Below are 19,368 nucleotides of genomic sequence, written 5' to 3'. Positions count from 1 at the left end.
TTTTTTTTTTTAAAGATTTTATTTATTTATTTGACAGAGAGAGACACAGTGAGAGAGGGAACACAAGCAGAGGGGAGTGGGAGAGGGAGAAGCAGGCTCCTGGCTGAGCAGGGAGCCCGATGTGGGGCTTGATCCCAGGACCCTGAGATCATGACCTAAGCCAAAGGCAGACACACAATGACTGAGCCACCCAGGCGCCCCAGACATCTTTTTTCTTTTTTTTTTAAGATTTTATTTATTTATTTGACAGAGAGAGCACAAGCAGGGGGAGTGGCAGGCAGTGGGAGAGGGAGAAGCAGGATCCCCGAGGAGCAGGGAGCCCGATGCGGGGCTCGATCCCAGGACCCTGGGATCATGATCTGAGGTGAAGGCAGTTGCTTAACCAACTGAGCCACCCAGGTGCCCCTATTTAGACATCTTTAATCCATGATTTTGAACCCCAATATAAATTTCCATGCATAAATTGAGCCTAAAAGGACTCATTAAAAAAAAAAAAAAACAACAACTCACAAGGTATCAAGGAATTGAGTATTTTGATTCTAGCAATTTATTCACTCCTGGCCTTAAGTGAAGAATTCCTTGAAATACAAGGTATGCTTTATCTTTAACTGGAAATTTTTAAACTGATAACAATCTGTATATCAAAGATAAAATTCTTATTATTCGGGTTGATAGGATTGTTTGTGTTTCCCCTGAGCAGAAGGACAGTTATTTAGAACTGAGAAATATAACTCTACCAGTGCTGTGCCTTTGTACTTTATCTGTACATATGTGTGACCACCATTCCAGACAGAAAATAATTTGCACAATGAGTCGCCAAACCTAAGGAGTAAAAAAAAAAAAAAAATCATAGGATGACATTTTACCAAGTTTAAAGAGTAAAAAAGGCACCAATTTGGATGCAGTCTTGGCTGAATTCCAGCTCCAGAGTTCACAGGTGTGCGGGCCCGAGAATGGCCCTTCCCCTCCATGGGCCTCAGCTCTCTCTTCTGTAAAATGGGCTAATAGTTAGAACATCTGCCTCACACCGTTGTTGGTGTGACTTGAGGAAGAAGGCAGGAATCCACTGTGTCTGGGGTTAGCCATTGCTATCCAAGGACCTTCACACCTGTGGTCTTAACTTAAACTCCCTCCCCATCTCACACTGACACCTCCAGTTTCTGTTTTTTTATTGAACAAGCCAGTGCCTGACTGCAGAGTACACTTAGCTGAGTCCTTGACCTTGGCTTTGTTCCTGTCCACCCCTACCCCACTGCTCCCGGGGTCCTGTGCGCGTTACGGTCCAGTGCCACTTGACTTCCATTCTTGTTCCAGCCCAGAAAGTCCTGGCCCAGCCGTGGGCACGACCTTGTAGCTCCAACCAGAGGTTGCCATGTCTTTTGAGCCCTCTCCATTGGGCTGCTGGCTGGGGTCCCACTTGGTCCCGCCACCTTTCCCTTCCCCTTGAGGATACTTAACTCTCACCGAGGTATTTGCACTCCCAGAGAGGATGATTGGGAATGCAAATGTTTGCTCTTACTGTCAGAATTTCTGGCATTGTGACAGGGGGCACAAGGTGTCTGACGGTCTGGGGGCCGGTCATCATGGTGGCAGCCATAAACGTTTGCCATGGTAGTTCATCTGAAGGTGACTTTTGCTCTCACATTTTGCCTTATGTAACATTTATGTGTCTGATACATATCCCTGATTTAACTGTAGAGTTCATGAGAGATTATCTCTTAATCACCTCTATTCTGGGTAGAAAGGTGGCCACCCCAGGACTAAGGAGTTGCCCTGCCCCTCACCTACCAGCAATTGTCTGTGGTCCTGAAACACCAAGGACAGTTTTGCTTGCTCAGATTTCAGGATTCTGAAATGAAAGCTGTGGAAGAAAAGAGAGTGTGTTTAGTGGATTCTTTGTTTCTTTCTTTCGTGTAAGGGAAAGAAACCCAGCTCCAACTGGCTGAGGAAAGAAGACCTGAAAAGGCCAGGGAAAGTCCAGCATGGCTGATTTGGGGGTTGGGTGGGGGCGCGGGTGGGCATAATAAAGATGTCACCCACCTTGTTCTCCCAGTTCGTTCTCTTTGCCTCTGTGTGCTTTCCATTCTCTTCAGGCTCATCCCTCACGGTGGCAAAGACAGATGCTGGTGGCTCCTTGTGTCTTGCCCCCATCCCCGCCCCCAGCAACTCCAGAGAAAGAGCACGTCTCATTCCCAAAAAGCTCCAGAAAAAAATGCCCAGAATTGCACGTTCATGGTCATGTGGACCATAAGTTCATCCCTGAGCCAGTCAGGATGACCTGGGGCTTGGAGTGTCTGCTTGGCTGGACCCAGGTGGTTGTCCAGCCCTTGGAAGGGTGGAGAGGACAGGTTGGGGAGCAGAATGGTGGAGGGAGGCTACCAGCTCTGCCAAAATCATGTAAACTGAGAGCCAATGGAAGACCTGTGGTTTCCCCCAGGAAAATCAAGAGGCTGTCACCAAAAGAAAGAGGAATTAGCTCTTAAGCAGATGCTAATGCCAGATATCCATTACAGGGGCAGAGAGGTGAGAGAGCAAGTGAGAGAGAGAGAGATGTTAGGGAAGCCAACCACTGATACAGAGGAAAAAGGCAACTTCTGTAATTTTAAGGAAAAAGGTTCTTTTTTTTTGGTTAGCAATCAAGAAAGCATTATTATATCCATATTCATAGTAGCATTATTCACAATAACCATAAGGTGGAAACAACCCAAACATCCATCCATGGATGAATTAGGATAAACAAACTGTGGTCTATCCATACAATGGAATATTATACAGTCTTTAAAAAGAAGGAGGTTCTTGGGTACCTGGGTGGCTCAGTTGGTTAAGCGACTGCTTTCGGCTCAGGTCATGATCCTGGAGTCCCGGGATCGAGTCGCGCATCGGGCTCTCTGCTCAGCAGGGAGTCTGCTTCTCCCTCTGACCCTCCCCCTCTCATGTGCTCTCTCTCTCTCTCTCTCATTCTCTCTCTCAAATAAATAAATAAAATCTTAAAAAAATAAAAAGAAGGAGGTTCTAACACCTGCTACAACATAGATGCACCTTGAGGACATCATGCTAAGTGAGCTAAGTCAGACATGAAAAGGCAGATTCTATATGATTCCACTTATATAAGGTACCTGGGGTAGTCACATTCATAGAGACAGAAGGTGGAATGCTTGTTGTCAGGGGCTGGCGGAGCAGGGAGCATGGCGTTATTGTTTACTGGGTAAAGAGTTTTGGTCTGAGAAGATGAAAAAATTCTATAGATGGCTAGTCCTGATGGCTGCACAATAATGTGAATGCACTTAATACCACTGAAATGTACACTTACAAATGGTTAAAATGGTAAATTTTTAATGCTTAAGACGAGCCTCAGACCAGGAGAAAATATTGCTGTGCGTAAAGTAGAGAAAGGATTTGTATCCAGAGTATTCCCCAAACTAAATAACAATAAAACAAGGAACCAAAATTTTAAAATATGGGCTTTCAAGATTCGAACAGACATTTCAACAAAGACATGTTGGTGGCAAATAGGCACATGAAAAAAAAATATTCAACAAAATGAGTCATAATTAGTGCAAATTAGAATGTCTAAATTCCAAAAGACTGGTCATACCCACTGTTGGTGAGAATAAGGAGGCACCGGAAGGCTCATACACTGCAGGTGGGAATGTACATCCATTCCAGAAAACAGCTTGGCAGTTTCTTAAAAGTTAAACTCACACTCACTATTCCTCTCTGAGGAACTCACTCAAGAGAAATGAAAGCACACGTCACCAAAAGACTTGTTACAAAAATGTTCATAACAGCTTTATTGGCAGCATCCCAAAACTGGACCATGTCCATCCGCAGGGGAGTGGGTAAGGAGGTTGTGGTATAAACCGTACAATGGAACATTCCACAGCAACCAGAGGAAGAGGACTCCGTACATGCTAGAATGTGAATGTATCTAAAATAAATACAGCCAGAAAAAGAAGCCAGATGAAAAAGAGCATATACTGGTTGATTTCACTTATGGAAAGTTCTGGAAAACCCATACTTATTTATAGTGTCAGAAAACAGATTTGTGATTGCCTAGAGACAAGAACAGGGTCACAAGGGAACTTTGGGGGACGATACATACGTTCATTGTGATGATGGTCTCATGGGTAGATACATACATCAAAACATCAACTGTATACTTTAAATATGTGTAATTTATTGTCCATCAGCTATACCTCAGTAAAGCTGTTTAAGAAATAAGTTTTAAAAATCCAAAAGATACTTCTGGTTTCTGTTTTGAGATAGTTTACCTCTTTTTTTAAAAAAAATATTTATTTATTTATTTGAGATAGAGCAAGAGAGAGAGTGAGAGAGAGAGTACAAGGGTGGGGAGCAGAGGGAGAGGGAGAAGCAGGCTCCCCACTGAGCAGGGAGCCCAACGCAGGGCTCCATCCCAGCACCCTGAGATCATGACCTGAGCCGAAGGCAGATGCTTAACTGACTGAGCCACCCAGGTGTCCTGAGATGAAAAGCATAGGCGCTCCAGTTAGCAACTGACTCTGAGCCCAGTGACTTAAGACCTTCAGTGAGTTGCCAGGTCTTTGAACTTTTGATTTCCTCGTCTACCAAATGAGGACAGGACCTGCCTCACAAGATTGCCATGAAGAGTGAGGAGTCAACAGGGTCATGTTTGCTAAATGCTCCCTATGACATCTGGGATAGGGCTCGTTGACCCCTAAACTTTGTCGTTATTGACCACAATTTCAATTACTGGAATAATCAAAGGCGTAGTGAAGCCTTCTGATTTTTTTAAAAAGGCGATTTCTAAATGTGCATATTCTTATATTTTATAGGCATAAAATGTGGCAGCCCACGACCTAGAGACTGAATTCGGTGCTCTCTTCTAGGGACCCCAGATTGACTGCAGATTTCCTCCTGGTTTTGTCCAGAAGGTAACTTCCTAAACACAGACTGGTTTATTTGTAACTTTTTATTGAAGTGTAATATACATGCAGAAAAGCGCACACACTGTAACAGCTCAGTGAATTTCCTAAGGTGAACTCACCCTGTTGGGAGCATCCAGATCAAGAGACAGAAGATGGGCAGCATCCTGGAAATCTCCATGTGCCCCGTCCTTTGCTTACTTTTGAACTTCACATTGTATGACGTGTGCTCTTTTGTCTCTGGTTTCTTCCACTTCGTGACGCTCATCTAATTGTTAGCCAGCCTACATGATTTACATTTTCCATGAGACTTTCTTACTCCCTTTACAAACATTATCATCTCTTTTTTCAGACTTGAAGGATGAGTAAGATTTTGCCAGATTCAGGAAGCAGTTGTGGGTAAAGGAAACAGACCATCCAAAGGCTTGAGGGTATATAGAACTATGGAATGTTCCGGACACTAAAAAGAGACATGCGTTCTGGGGAAGATATTTCCTACTTAGTTCAACGGTTTTCATAATTATGATCTTTCAGGGAGTTCCCAGAGTTTTCTACAATAAACAAGGATGAAATCAATATCCCTGTACATATACTCCTACTTATTGGAGCTTTTCTTTTATAGGATCGATTTTCAAATATGAGGCTTGCTGGGTCTGTGAATTTAAATATTTGGTAAATATTGCAAGATTGTGTTACAAAATACTGTAGCCATTCACATTTCTACCAGCAATGCGGGAGCTGTTCTATTCCCACCCCCCCCCACCCCCGCCCTGTCAGCTTTGGATGTTAATCAGTTTTTAAAAAATTCCTGTTCTGTTGCTTTCAGTTGAATTGTGGTTTTTTTTTCTTTTTTTTTTTCTGGCTATTAGAGTGATTGTCTTTTCATGTTTGCTGGCCATTTGGCTTTCCTCTCCTGTAGAGTTATTTAATTTGGATAGCAGACAAAAGCATAACAGTGGAAGCAAAAAAAGACGAGATTGTGCGTGTGGATTAAGCTCTCGGTGCCAGCTCACAGGAGGTCCTTAGTAAATGGTGGCTGTTATTCTACCATTTTAATTATTGTTCAACATAAACAGATGGTGACAAATGAATGCTTACCGATGAGACTGAGTAGGCTGCTTAGTCCAATGCCCTCCTGGTTATAAAGGGTTCTAAGTAACCGACATGTCCATGTCTGGTTACCAGTGATTCAAAAGACATCAATATCTGGGGGCGTCTGGGTGGCTCAGTCAGTTAAGACTCAACTCTTGGTTTCAGCTCAGGTCATGATCTCCGGGTTATGGGATCGAGCCCCAAGCTGGGTTCCCTGCTCAGCGGGAAGTCTCCTTCTCCCTCTCTGACTCCCTGTTTGCTTTCTCTCTCAAATAAATAAATAAAATCTTTAAAAAAGACATCAATATTTGAAGTGGACACTGCAGGGGAGAAAATAGGGTGCTGGTGGCTGCTACGGGGAAAGAACAGGCTCAGGTTCCAATGAAACCCCCCGCTCAGCAGAGAGAAGGAGGAGCAGACTAGACTCCTTTCCAACAAGTAAGTTGCCCTGAGCTCCAAGTAACCATATGCTGCAAATGGCAGCGCGGTGATTTCGAGAGAAAGAAAGTCACAGCTTCAGAAAAAGCTGAGAGGTTCTGCTCTTAAGTTTCTGTGACTGTCCATCTCAGGATCAGCCTGAATTATGAAACATCTGCATTACAAATAGTGGCCGGTTTCAGGGAGAAATTATTAAGTTGAAAGCCTAGTTTGGCTGGGATTTTGGGAGGGAGTGTATCAGCTGGAAATATTCTCTGCTACAAGTGATATGAAACTCAACTCCCAGTTCCTGAAACAGGACATACATTGTTTATTTCAGAGGCTCCCAAATTTTCTTGGTTCACGCCGTTCCTGGGCCAAAAGGAAGACCTAATAGTCCTATTTATTAAATAAATAGTTAGGTCCAAAAAACATCATATTTATGTCTGAACAACTTAGTAGCCATTTGAAAAAAAAATAATACACATATATTGAAAGGAAAACCATTTTACTTCTATTTTAATTTCATTCTCAAATGACTATAAATAACTCAGTTGAACTGAGTTCTTAAATAACTTCCATTCTTAAATGCTACAGGTGGGATGTGGGTACCTCTGGGCACCGCACAATTTCCCAGACCTTGAAATTGGACTGGACACTACCACCTACCTTTCCTCTTCCACATTGATTTTTGTGTGGTACTTAACTTTTTACTATAGCAACCCCCATAAAACCAGCTTTGCAAAGACATAAGGTTATTGGAAGGAATGCAGGGCTATTTAATATTACGACTTTGAACAACCTTGAGCTAGTCATTCACATGGTGTCTGACAGATACTGAGCATCACTATATTTCCCTTGAAATTTTTATAATACCCTGTAGTCCCTCTGTGAGTTCAGTGCAGCTCTCTGGGGTGCCCTGGTACACAATCTGGGAAGTGCAGGTTTATTTAACAAGAAAGCCTGAATGAAGTAGTTGATCTTGGACTTACTCTGGGGGCTTGGTGGTATCATCAAAGATCCACCCTTCTGGCAAGTTGTACCTCATGGTCTTAAGATAGCTGCCGTGGAGCCAGCATCATATTCTTGCACCACAATGCAGCTATCAAAGTGAGAAAGGAAGGAAGGGCAGTGCGACGGGATAAAATAGACCTGCTTTTATACTCCATCTGGACCTGGTGGTGGATGGCAGACAGGTACCTACAGTTGCAGAGACATCTTGAACTAAACAGGGATCTAAACAGGGATAAAAATTAGAGGCCTCAGTCATGTCAACCAGACCCGGGATTGGAAGACTGAAAAGTTGGCCAAGCCAAACAAGTTCTTAAGAAGACACTATCTCCCTAGCCCACCAGTTATTTTAATGGTTTGGGGAGACCAGGGCATTGTGTATGGGGACATCAGGCCAGGCAAGAAATCCTGAGTTGTAGAAACACGTTGTTTTGCCGAATGACATTCAGTTTTCCCCTGGAGAGCCGCTGGTTTTGGTGCTACTGAGACCAGCCCTGGCTCGGGCGAGGGAGGGCATGTCTCAAGGACTGACATCTAGTTGGCCCAGGGGTCAGGGAGGGTGGATGCCTGAGATTTGAGTGCGGAGTAGAAGCTGGCCCAGGGGGCAAAACAGGACTCCGAATATGGGGAACAGCATGTGCAGGGAGGGGTGCGGGCGCCTGGCTTATCTGACACATTGTTTAGGGTTCATGTGGCAGGAGATGAGTCAGGGGTTGGACTTGATGTAGGAAAGATAGGGTCCGAGGTTGACGGCCAAGAAAGAATTCCTGAGACATCTTTGGTGCAAAAAGGTGGTTTTATTAAAGCACAAGGACAGGACCCGTGGGCAGAAAGAGCTGCTGTACTGGGGTCATGAGGAGCGGCCCATTATATACTTTCAAGTTGGGAGGGGTTTAGGGATAGTGCAAGCCTCCCAGGTATTTTGGAAACAAGTTTTCCAGGATCTTGAGGGGGCTAGCTATTGTTGGGAAAAGGTCATTTATTACTGTTTGGTAAAAACTCAGTCATGAGACCCTTCAGATGTATATCAGTGGGTCATATGCTTGGGGGATGATTGCCAACGTGCATCTTGGGGGGTAGAGATAAAGGAAGTTTCCAAAGGAATTTTTGTATGTTAAAGTAGACTTACAGGGTCCTGGGGGTCAGGCTAGGATTGCCTTTTGCCCCGAGAGAAGTATCAACATTGAGACAGCAGAGCTCCTAGAGGAATGTCACTCTGCCTGTTTTAAGGACTTGTCAGTGGGCTGTAGGTTGTCAGGAAATTTAATAATTTCTCTTCTGCCTTTGTTTCCCACATCAGGACTCACAGTCTCTGTGGCTGGCTCTAGGAGTTTGGTTTTGCCTTGAAAGCCACAGGAAGGGCTGACAGGTTTTGATGCAGGGAGGGACGTGATTAGGTGGACAGTCTGGGGAGCAACAACAACTGCCCTGTGGCAGAAATTTCCGGTGCTCACGAAACGCCTTTCTTTTGCCTCCTGGGCACACAGACTACATTTCCCAGACTCTTTTTTTTTTTTTTTAAGGTTTTATTTATTTATTTGACAGAAAGAGACGTGGTTAGAGAGGGAACACAAGCAGGGGGAGTGGGAGAGGGAGAAGCAGGCTTCCCGCTGAGCAGGGCGCCCGATGTGGGGCTCGATCCCAGGACCCTGGGACCATGACCTGAGCCGAAGGCAGATCCTTAACCGACGGAGCCACCCAGGCGCCCCTCCCAGACTCCTTTGTGGTCGGGCGAAGCCACAGGACTGAGTTCTAGTCAATCAAATATGGATGAAAGTGCTATTTGCCACTTTAGGCCTAGCTCATAAATGCATCCCGAACAACCCCCATGTCCTCTCTTTCCCCATCTGCTGGCTGGTGACTTAGATGGTGAGTCCCTAAGGTGGCAGTGGCCTGGATCCCCGAGTCACCATGTCATAAAGGGCCTGCTATGAACTATTATGTCAGCAATGAATCAATTTGTATTATGTGAAGCCATCAAAACGTTGGTTTTTTTGTTGCACGGGTTAGCCTACTCTGACAAATAGGTACTCCGACAGACCATAATAATAGGGATTATTGATGGGGCACCTGCTCTGAATTGGGCCCTGTGCTCAGTGCACTGTTTCATATTAGCTCACTTTTCCAGAAGAAAACACTGAGGCTGAGAGAGAAGCCAGCAGGCGAAAGGAGAGAAGCCTGACCCCCCACCTGGACCAAAGTGCCCAACTGTGCCCTCCTGGTTCCAGTATGGGAGGAACAGATTAAAATTGGGTGAAGCTAGGGTGATGAGGAGCTAGGTGATGAGGAGTTATAGCAGGCCCAGCTGGGAGTTCCTGCCTCCTGTGAAATGGGGAAGATACTAGATGATTGTAAATATTAATCGACGGAGTGCTCGTGAGGTGTCCAGGGCGGGGCCTAGCCCCTGGCCGGTGTATCATGACCATTTGATTTTTTTTTTTTCAAGAGACTAAGCAAGAACTGATGGAGGCCTGGGTGAAACCAGGAGAGAAATGTTCTGGAAGCAGCTCTTGGCAGGACTGGGGCAAAGCATGAAGAAGATGGGGGAAGCAGAAGATTGGACAGTTGTCTCGTGTTGCCATTTGCAAGGACACTGGAGGAAGGGTGTAAGAGACATCATGTATGGTGTGCAGTGGGCACAGAGGAGGGAGGGTACGGGTCTTAAGATAATCAACCCTAAACTTTCCGAAATGTGCAGATATTCAAAAGAGGGGCTGCATTCTGGAGCCTCCAGCTGAAAAGAGGTTTCAGCAAACTGTCATACCCTTGATGCATCTTCTCTGTCCTGAAACAAATACTTTTTATCTATACAACCTTGGGCAATTTCTTCAACTTCTCTGTGCCTTGATTTTATCATCTGAAGATAGGGATAAGAAATCATAGGGTTGTTGTGAATAGATGCGGGGGGCTTAGCACAGTGTTGGATATGTAGGCATTTTCATTAAATTCTTTTATCGCTGACCTATTTCTCTATGCATCTCTATCTGTACAGAAAAACACTCAGATAATAGTTATGAGCACTGAAAGAATCTTCGCCTGCCTTATTCATTGCTACATTTCCAGTTAGCTCTTAGAACTAGTTCATGGTAGGTATTTAAATATTTGTTGAATGGACCAATAAAGAAACCCATCTCTCTCCTCTTCTTTCCTTCCTCCGACCCTCCCCCATCCTTCCCTTTGTCCTTCCCTTCCTTTCTTCCTTCTTTCCCTCCTTGCTTCCTTCCCTCTTTCTTTCCATCCATCATCCATCCATCCACCCATCCATACATCCATGCATCCATCCATCTTAGAAAGGCAGTAGACTGCAGTGGCTTAACCCACAAGTTATTTTTTCCCCCCAATTGTGGTTAAATACACACAATATAAAATTTACCATTTCAACCACTTTTAAGTGTATAGTTCAGTGTCATTAAGTACATTCATACTGTTGTGCAACCATCCATCTGTAGAACTTCATCTTCCCAAACTGAAACTCTTCATCCATTAAAAAACAACTCCCCAGTCCCCTCTGCCCCACCCCCACCCCTGTCAACCACCATCTAGTTTCTATCTCTATGAATCTTACTGCTCCAGGGACCTCATGCAGTATTTGTCCTTTGTGACTTAGCCCACCAGTTTTGCAATCACAAAACCGAAGTGACCCTGGGAAACATAACTTTCCTGAATTTCCACTTCCCTGTGTATAACATGCTATAATAGTAGTACCCACCTCACAGGGTTGCTGTGATGTTTAAATGAGATACTACATAGAAGGGACTTAGCCCAGTGCCTGGCAGGTAGAAGGCATGTAGAAATTGCTCAATAAATATAAATATATAAACATAAATCTGTATTCTTAATCAGTAGATGCTGGTGTTGTGTTGATCGTGTGTCTGGCACTGTTGTAAGCTCTTTGTTATATTAACTCATTCAAACCACACAACGACCCCACATCGCTAGTACTCTTACACCATCCACAGTGGAAAGTTTCCACGACCAGCTGACGGCAGAATTGGGACTGAGATCCAGGCAGCCTGTTTCCAAAGCCCACAGGCTATCCCATGGCGCATGGTGTCGCCTTGGCTGCCTCTGACCATCAGGGCATGGTCATCCATCCACACACTCAGTCCTGGATCAGCCTTTGAGGGTGACTGAGTGCAGTTGTTGAGCTACGAGGAGATGTCCGAGGGAATCCGTGGAAAAAATCACTGAAGATGAGTTTGCCATTATTCCCCACACACGCGGTCCCAACCCACTGGAGCCCTCCTCCTACCCACATACTGGTGGACCCTGATGGTGACCGCAGGGGGCTGGGGGTGCTGGGCCCTGCTGGGGAAGGCTTGGAGCGCTCTCCAGGTGATGCGGTAAGCCTGTGACTTTTGCTCATTGGCAGAAAGCTCAGCAATCCTTGACCATCCCCTGCCCTGCCCAGTTGAGATAAAAAAATATGTTTCCTCTGCTGGGCCCCAGGGCCACCTCCCACCCCCGCTTTATTGCTTTCTTGGCACCCTCGGGGAGGCTCTGCAGCCCTTTAAAAGAGCCAGAGCCTGAAGCAGATCAGCAGCCCTGGTCCCGGAGATAAGAGGGTCCAGTAGCGCAGGTGTGGGTTTCCCAGCCAGCTCAGGCACGAGCAGGCTCCAGGTCACTTTGGCCCTGATGTCTGCAGAGGTGAGCCCACTGCTGCCTCTGTCACTGGGCCGTGCAAGGGAGTGCTGAGAATCGACTCAAGGCTGTGGCACTGGGGGCTTCTTTCTGGGCTCTCCTCCCACCCGTGCCCACTCTCCCTTTTTCCTACCACAGGCAGCTATGTCTATGTGTGACCCTGAATTTGGCAGTGGCAAGGCGAAGGCGCCAAGCATGGGGGGCAGGTGTCGTGGGTCCTGGTACGAGCGGTTCCTGCAGCCCTGTCTGGTGGAACTGCTGGGCTCTGCCCTCTTCATCTTCATCGGCTGCCTGTCGGTCATCGAGAACGGGACGGACACGGGGCTGCTGCAGCCAGCCTTGGCACACGGGCTGGCCCTGGGCCTCATCATCGCCACACTGGGGAATATCAGGTGAGACGAGCTCCCAGCCATCAGTCTGGGCTAACCTGGGCAGCGGGGGGTGGGGAGCAAGGCTATCGGTGGGGACCCTGGGCGTGTACTCGGGCTTCTAAGTGCACTGTAGATAGGAGTGTGCGCTGGGGAGTCAGACTGCCCGAGTTCGAATCCTGCCTCTGCAGCTTATGGGCTCTGTGGCTTTGGGTAAGTCCCTCTCCAAATCCCAAATAACAGGGGAAGAAGAGAGGTGTTTGTTTTTTTTTTTATAGTTTTTTTTCTCAAGCCCACACCTATTCAATGCTAGCCAAGTGCCAGGCACTGTTCTAAGCACTTTCTTTTTTTTTTTTTTTAAGATTTCATTTATTCATTTGAGAGAGAATGAGATAGAGAGAGCATGAGAGGGGGGAGGGTCAGAGGGAGAAGCAGACTCCCCGCCGAGCAGGGAGCCCGATATGGGACTCGATCCCGGGACTCCAGGATCATGACCTGAGCCGAAGGCAGTCGCTTAACCGACTGAGCCACCCAGGCGCCCCTAAGCACTTTCTACATAGGAACTCAGTGAATCCTCACAACACCCCCTGGGGGTTGTTGCTATTATTATCCCCATTTTCCCGGTGTAACCTCAAAAGGCCACGTGACTTGTCCAAGGTTGCATGGTCAGTAAGTGGCAGAGCCGGGAGGCAAGCCCCAGGCGGGCAGCGTGGGAATTACGTGACAGAGAGAGCTTAGCCCGCACCAAGCGCTCGGTCGCTGTGTGGTTGACATTGGGAGGGGGTTTTACTCCAGCCTGGAGAAAAGCAGAGTTCAGCTTTCGGGAGCTCTTTTTAAGGGGAGGCCAGGATACCTCTGTCTACTAATCTGGACTTGGGGGTCTCATTCTGACTGGTGGCTGCATCTTTCAAGGGCTGGAGCTCTGAGTGAGTCTGGAAGGAGTTGAGGGATGGTCACCCACCATGTTCTTTCTCTGGGCACCGTGGGTTCTGGGTGTAGGACCGGAAGGAGGCTGCTGTCTCCTCCCCGGCTCTCCCCCACATCCCTCGCCCCACCACCTGGCACCTCCGGGAAAATGGGTGAGATCTGGTGCCTGTTTTCTACTCTGGCAAGGTCCTGGACTCACTCTGGCACTGCAAGGCCAGGCTTGGGGGCCAGCTGGCACATTCTCTTGGGGGCCGGCCCAGACCTTGGTCTCAAGGCTTCCTTCTGCTTTTGCGGGTGACAGTGGTGGACACTTCAACCCTGCGGTGTCCCTGGCAGCCATGCTGATCGGAGGCCTCAACCTGGTGATGCTCCTTCCCTACTGGATCTCCCAGCTGTGCGGGGGGCTGATCGGGGCCGCTTTGGCCAAGGTGGGTAATCCCCATGGGGGCTGGGCTGGTGAAGTGTGGTGAGGGGAGCAGGGAGTCAGAGGTGCCCAGCTCTTTTCCCGTGGGATTTTCCTCCAGCGGGATTGGGTGCATCCTTTTCTCCCGAGAAGGGGGCCTTTGGTTTTCTCTAAACATACCCTGTTCTGTCCATATCTGGACACAGCCCTTCCCTGGACAGACCAGGAAGCAGAATTTGGGGCTTGAAGTTTCTCTTCCTGAGACCATTTCTGGCTTTAGAATGGCTTTGGATAATGTTTCTAGTGTGTTTTCATTCATTCATTCACTCATTCATTCATTCATTTACAAGTTCATTTACTTGTTCCTTCCTTCCTTCCTCCCTCCCTTCCTTCCTTCCTACCTACCTACCTACCTACCTACCTACAAACTGAGAGTTACTCTCCTTGAGAAACTCCCGGACTAACTTCTCCGAGTGTTCTCCAGGTTGCCTGCCTTTAAACGGAGTCCCTCTACCTGTGACGGGAGATAATATTCAGTTTATGTCTGGAACCTTCCCTCCCACCAGGACGGCTAGCTCCTCCTCCCCGCCACAGTTTAATACTTCCACATGTGACTGCACGGATGGACCCCTTTCCTCCGTCCTTCACTTCCTTCCTCCCTCCTTCCCTTCTTTTTCTTTCTCTCCTGTTGCTGCTAAGTCTCAATCCAACCAGGGGCCCTTTAAGAGGTAGGCCTTGTGGGCACATGTGTTAGGGGGCATAGGGTGGGGGGTGGGGGGTGAGGGGGTGCCTGTCAGCCTGGCTGGGCTTTGGTCTGTAGCTCCAAGCACTGGCCCATTGCAGATTTGGTCTTGAGTCCCTGTTTGCTGTCCCCCCTGCCCTGGTCTCCCCGTGTCTGCCTCTGAGACCCCCGCTCCCCCATGTGCAGAATGGGGGCTGGACTTTCCCGCTCTGATCCTCCGCGGAGAGCAGCTCCCAGGCCCCCCTCAGGCCGGGCCTCTTGCACACCTGGCCCACACGGTAGCGAGCAGTGCAGGGCAGAAGCTCTGGTCACGGAGCACACCCTTCCTGCGAAGCAGTTTGCACATCTTGATTCCTTAAATCTCGCCGTGATGTCCCAAGAAGCCGCAGTCAGTTCTCAGTGCTCGAGCTGGGAGCTCTGATTATCAGCGCCCCCACTTTATGGAGGAGGAAACACAGGCACCGCGAAGTGTGTCGTTGACCTGAGTTCAGCAGCGCTGGTGAGCAGTGGAGTCCAGATTTAGGTCCGGGGTCCAGAAGCTTGCTCTGCCGTCTGCCCCCTCCAGGTGCTGGGATGACCCCTGAGGCTCGTTACCTGGGAAGCTAATGGCGCTTCAGCATCAGGGCTCCCTCACCCCTTCCAAGGGGCCTGACGGGGGACTGGCAGTGGGTTCATCTGGCCATAGGTGTTTGCAAAGTTTGTTGAGTAAGGTATTTTTGTATTCCTTTTCTCAAAGAGGGTCATCTAGTTACATAAGCTTCGGGCCCACAACACCTGCAGCCACTGATCCCATTTTACAGATGAGCAAAAGGAGGCTCAGAGAAGTCCAGGGGCCCTCACTGCGCCACCCAGCAAAAACTGGAGCGGACCGGACAGAACCGTGCTGCTCTAACGGCTGGGGGCTTGCGCTTCGAGGCCCCCTCCCCTCGGCTCCTGCCCCACGGAGAGGCTGAGCCGCTTCTCTCCACAGGCAGTGAGTCCTGAAGAGAAGTTCTGGAACGCGTCCGGGGCGGCCTTTGTGACGGTCCAGGAGCCGGGGCAGGTGGCGGGGGCGGTGGTGGCGGAGCTCATCCTGACGGCACTGCTAGCGCTGGCCGTATGCATGGGCGCCATCGACGAGCGGACGCAGGGCCCTCTGGCTCCGTTCTCCATCGGCTTTGCCGTCACCGTGGACATCCTGGCGGGGTGAGTCGTGGGCCAAGCTTTGGCCCTGGAGGAGGTCAGGTCTGCAGAGCTTACCTGAGGGTCACAGACTTGGTTGCTAACAGGGGCCGCGGAGGTGATGCAGACAGAGGAAGCGGGCGGACATCCGCAGACAACAGGGAGCGGTGGGGACTGGGGTGTCTGAGGAGGCTCCACTGTTCACCTCCAGTAAGCTGTTGCTGGGAGGGAATGTGGGCCTCTGGTGACCCTTGCAACGTCACTCCAGGGAAGTCGGAAACCTGCCTTCTCACGCGAGGTTTTCCATTTTCTGTAGCGTCAATAAGACATTTCTGTCGGCTTGTTTGTTCAGCCAGTGGGCAGCCAGGCTTTCGCCTCAGACTCACACGGAGCTTCCATACCCACCGACTCATCGAGGCTGAGCCCCTCAGGGGGCTCGGGAAGGGGTTAAGGAGACAAGGTTGGGTCAGGGATTATTTCTCCCATTCTATATATGAGGAAACTGAGCTCAGAGAGGACACAGTGGACAGTGGCAAATTAAGGGACACACGTGGGACAAGAGCTCAAATCTCCCGGTAAAGGGGACAAGGGAGCCCCTTCCTAATGTCCACCTCCTTCCTTCCTCCTGGACACGAACAGAGTCTAGCCTTTCCTGGCTCGGCCACGCACCCCTCCGGCATCCTTCGGTTGGGAGGCGGAGTCTGGGGAGCTGGGGGCGATGTGTGTAAAGCTGCAGCTGTGCTTTGCTGCCCCCTAGCGGCTATTGGTTCATTTGCAAGCCAATTGACCCGCCCTTTTGACTGTGGCTGCTGGGCGTGGGATCTGGTGAGACCTGCAGGACCCCAGCTTGCAGGAATGGGGCAAGGATACAGACACCAGAAGTAGAGAGGTGCTCCTGGAGAACAGCCTCCCCCTCCCCCCCGTAGGATACTCTGGGCCCCAAGCTTGTGGCACAACAACGGCCTCAACTGGGTTAGCTAGATGAAACACTTGTCATGAATTACACGTGAGTCACGGGTCCTAACTGCATGATCTCATTCACTCCTGATGACAGCCTATGAGGTGGGTCCTTGACCTCAACTGAAACACGGAGAGGTTCAATAAAGGCCACACATTTAGAAATAGCCAGGCTGGGTTTTGAATCCAGGTCAGCTTGACTCCAAAATTCACGTAGCTGATGACTGCTTTTTCAACGTTGCAAGAACCTAGATCCACCTTCTCTGCCTGTGATCACTGAACACTCTCTGCTGGCCATTCTTCTAGAAGGGTGTGGAGGGGATGACAGACAAGCTTTCACTTCCTGGTGCTAATAAGCCTCTTCCCCTGTGTCTTCTTTGGGATCCCCCTAGAGCCCCACGATATGCGGGCTTCAAGAGGGCTTCTGGGTGGTGGCCTAGCTGGGGAAATGAACTTGACGTGAATGGGGGTCTGGCTGGGATCCTGGTGACCATGTGGCTGGGTGTTTGCAGGGGTGCCGTGTCTGGAGCCTGCATGAATCCCGCCCGGGCGTTTGGACCTGCCGTGGTGGCCAATTACTGGGACTTCCACTGGATCTACTGGCTGGGCCCGCTCCTGGCCAGCCTGCTTGTGGGAGTGCTCATCAGGTAGGAGTGTGATCCCGGGTCACTGGCCCCGCTGATCGGCCCCTGGTGATGGTTCCCAGAGTGCCCAATGCTAACATCTCACTTGGGGTTGAAGAAGGGAAAAGGGAGTCTTCTTCAGAGGCAAAGATTATGGCTCTGGGACCTTTGGTTGTAAGGGACAGAAATCCATCTCAACACACTTTGTGTCACAAGGGGGAATTTACTGGCTCACATTAAGTGAAAAGTTCACGGGTAGCACTGGCTTTAGGTGGGTGCTCAAGCAATGTCTTTAGGCCTTGGTGTTTCCCATGGGTTCTGCTCTCCTCTGAGCAGGCCTCATGTTCTGAGAGGCTCTCCAGGAGAGGCCGAGATGCTCACCAGGAACTCTAGGCTTATATCCCAGCAGCTTAAAAGCTCCAGAGGAACTAGAGCAAGGGCTCTAGCAAAAGTCCGGGGTCTGATGTTCACTGGTTTGCATTGGCCCAGCTTGGGTCATGTCCACCTCTGAATCCATCACTGGAGCCGTGGGGGTCAGGCATGCTTATTGGCTGTGTCTGGGGTCGGGGCAAGGTCAGCCTTCCCTGCACAACCATGTGTACCAAGGGTGGGGGAGGAGTGGTTCCTCACAGGGTGTCGTACAACTCCAGGGGGCCCCATCCACACAGAAAACCGTGTACATGGTGCCCCCGAGAGCATGCCTGCTAGCACGTGCCATTCACATGAACGACAGTGTAACCAGTGCTCCCTGGCATCGTGCGGTATTAGCAGAAGGATCATATCTACGTGACTCCTTCTTCCTGAACTCTTGCCTTCTGAGCCTCCAAGGTCTGTAGCGTCCTTTCTTTTCTGCTTCTGGTCATATGGGGATTAGGGTCTGGATCTGGTACCAGTTGGACCTTCCTCCCAGTCTGGGAGAGCACTGTCGCCGGGCTGGCCTGGTGTGAAGTGTCTGCCATCATTGCTCATCCACAGTCCTGGCTTAGCCTGATAATTCTCTGTCTGTTGCTTTGGGAATGGCAGAGATGAGCATCTTTAGGGAAAGAGTTGGAACACAAACAGGAAGGAGTTTCTCCCTTTCCCCAAGGGGATTTGACTATTGAGGCTGGAAAGGCTCAGGAAAGCATCTCTCTGGAGAATTCTGGGCCTGGAGACCTTCGGTGAAGGGCTGGGTCTCTCCCCTTGGAGGCTCGGAGACCTCATGGGGCCATCTTTTCTGTAGGCTCTTCATTGGAGATGGGAAAACCCGCCTAATACTGAAGGGACGGTGACACTGAGCTGGAGGCTTTCCTGCGGCCCAGGTGGCTTCTGAGGACCCACCCGGGTTACAGACAGGCCACCTCCTGCATTTCCTGCTGGGGCAGAGGCCCAGAGCAGCCGCCCACCCGCTTCCCCCACACGGGCGCCTGGCCTCCCTGATGACACACCGCTGCCAAGTTCTGAGGATGCTCTAGGTTCTCCAGATTTCTTCGTGCTCATCAGAGACCTCAGCCTGGGGAGCGCATTGCCAGCCCTGCCTGGCCCGGCACCACACAACAGAGGGGTTTTTCTTGACCGGGAAGCTCCCAGGAGCAGAAGAGCAGTTGCAAGAGGTGGCTGTTTACATATGAGTTCATTTCCCCCACCCACTTTCTTTCTCCTTCTTCTGGCCCCAGACTCCTCTGTTACAGAAGGGCCTGCCGGGCTCTGTTTCCTTGCTTCCTGAGCTGCCAATCTAGCTTTGCAATAAATAGTCCAGCATTTCCTTTGGCGTGGACTTGCTTTTTGCTTCAGAAATGAGCACTGCGGGGGAGGAAGCAAAAGTCCAGGTTGGGCCTTAACGGCCTAGAGTCTAGTTAGCTGGGCCGTGGCTTAGAGTCCAGTGCCAAGGTAGGTACTTCAGATGCAGGCCACCCCAGAGCCCATCTCCCACTCAGCCAGACCCATCTTGGACCTCTGCCAGGAGCTCAGAGTCCATCTCTGATCACAGTCTGCAGGGTCCTGCTGAAAAGCCCAACACAGAGTCCAGGGTCTGAGGTAGTGCCCAGCACTACCTAGGATATGGGCCAGCCCACTCAGGGCACTCCGCTGGGGTGAGGGTGGGGATGGGGGCAGGCCAGAGGGGCAAGGATCTCCCGAGGAA

General features: G+C 49.5%; 1 protein-coding gene and 1 long non-coding RNA gene across 2 annotated transcripts in view; both read left to right on the top strand.

Annotated features, from left to right (window-relative positions):
* The window catches only part of LOC145721554 (uncharacterized), a 17,493-nt gene extending 5,881 nt beyond the window's left edge, over nt 1-11,612 (top strand). The window contains exons 2-3 of the long non-coding RNA XR_014145298.1: nt 4,815-4,913; nt 9,871-11,612. This is a non-coding gene — a long non-coding RNA (uncharacterized LOC145721554). The remainder of the gene's footprint in view (nt 1-4,814; nt 4,914-9,870) is intronic.
* Nucleotides 11,613-11,951: 339 nt separating this feature from the next.
* On the top strand, nt 11,952-18,990 carry AQP8 (aquaporin 8). The gene is made up of 6 exons (XM_081819848.1): nt 11,952-12,071; nt 12,204-12,457; nt 13,662-13,788; nt 15,476-15,690; nt 17,136-17,270; nt 18,469-18,990. Exons 1-6 carry the CDS (start codon nt 12,060-12,062, stop codon nt 18,515-18,517), a joined length of 792 nt encoding a protein of 263 aa, XP_081675974.1. The 5' UTR covers nt 11,952-12,059; the 3' UTR covers nt 18,518-18,990.
* The last annotated feature ends 378 nt before the right edge of the window (nt 18,991-19,368 follow it).

This window comes from Leptonychotes weddellii, chromosome 5 (genome assembly GCF_054177405.1).
Source record: "Leptonychotes weddellii isolate Sample4059 chromosome 5, ASM5417740v2, whole genome shotgun sequence".
Classification (NCBI taxonomy): Eukaryota; Metazoa; Chordata; class Mammalia; order Carnivora; family Phocidae; genus Leptonychotes; species Leptonychotes weddellii.
Note: the sequence above shows the minus strand (reverse complement) of the source record. Positions and strands in the feature narration are given on the sequence as shown.

What these genes read in the sequence shown, in the direction of transcription:
- AQP8 (XM_081819848.1), top strand. An exon ending in GCCACACTGGGGAATATCAG is followed by an intron (nt 12,458 to 13,661) that starts GTGAGACGAGCT and finishes TGCGGGTGACAG; the next exon opens with TGGTGGACACTTCAACCCTG. An exon ending in ACCGTGGACATCCTGGCGGG is followed by an intron (nt 15,691 to 17,135) that starts GTGAGTCGTGGG and finishes GGGTGTTTGCAG; the next exon opens with GGGTGCCGTGTCTGGAGCCT.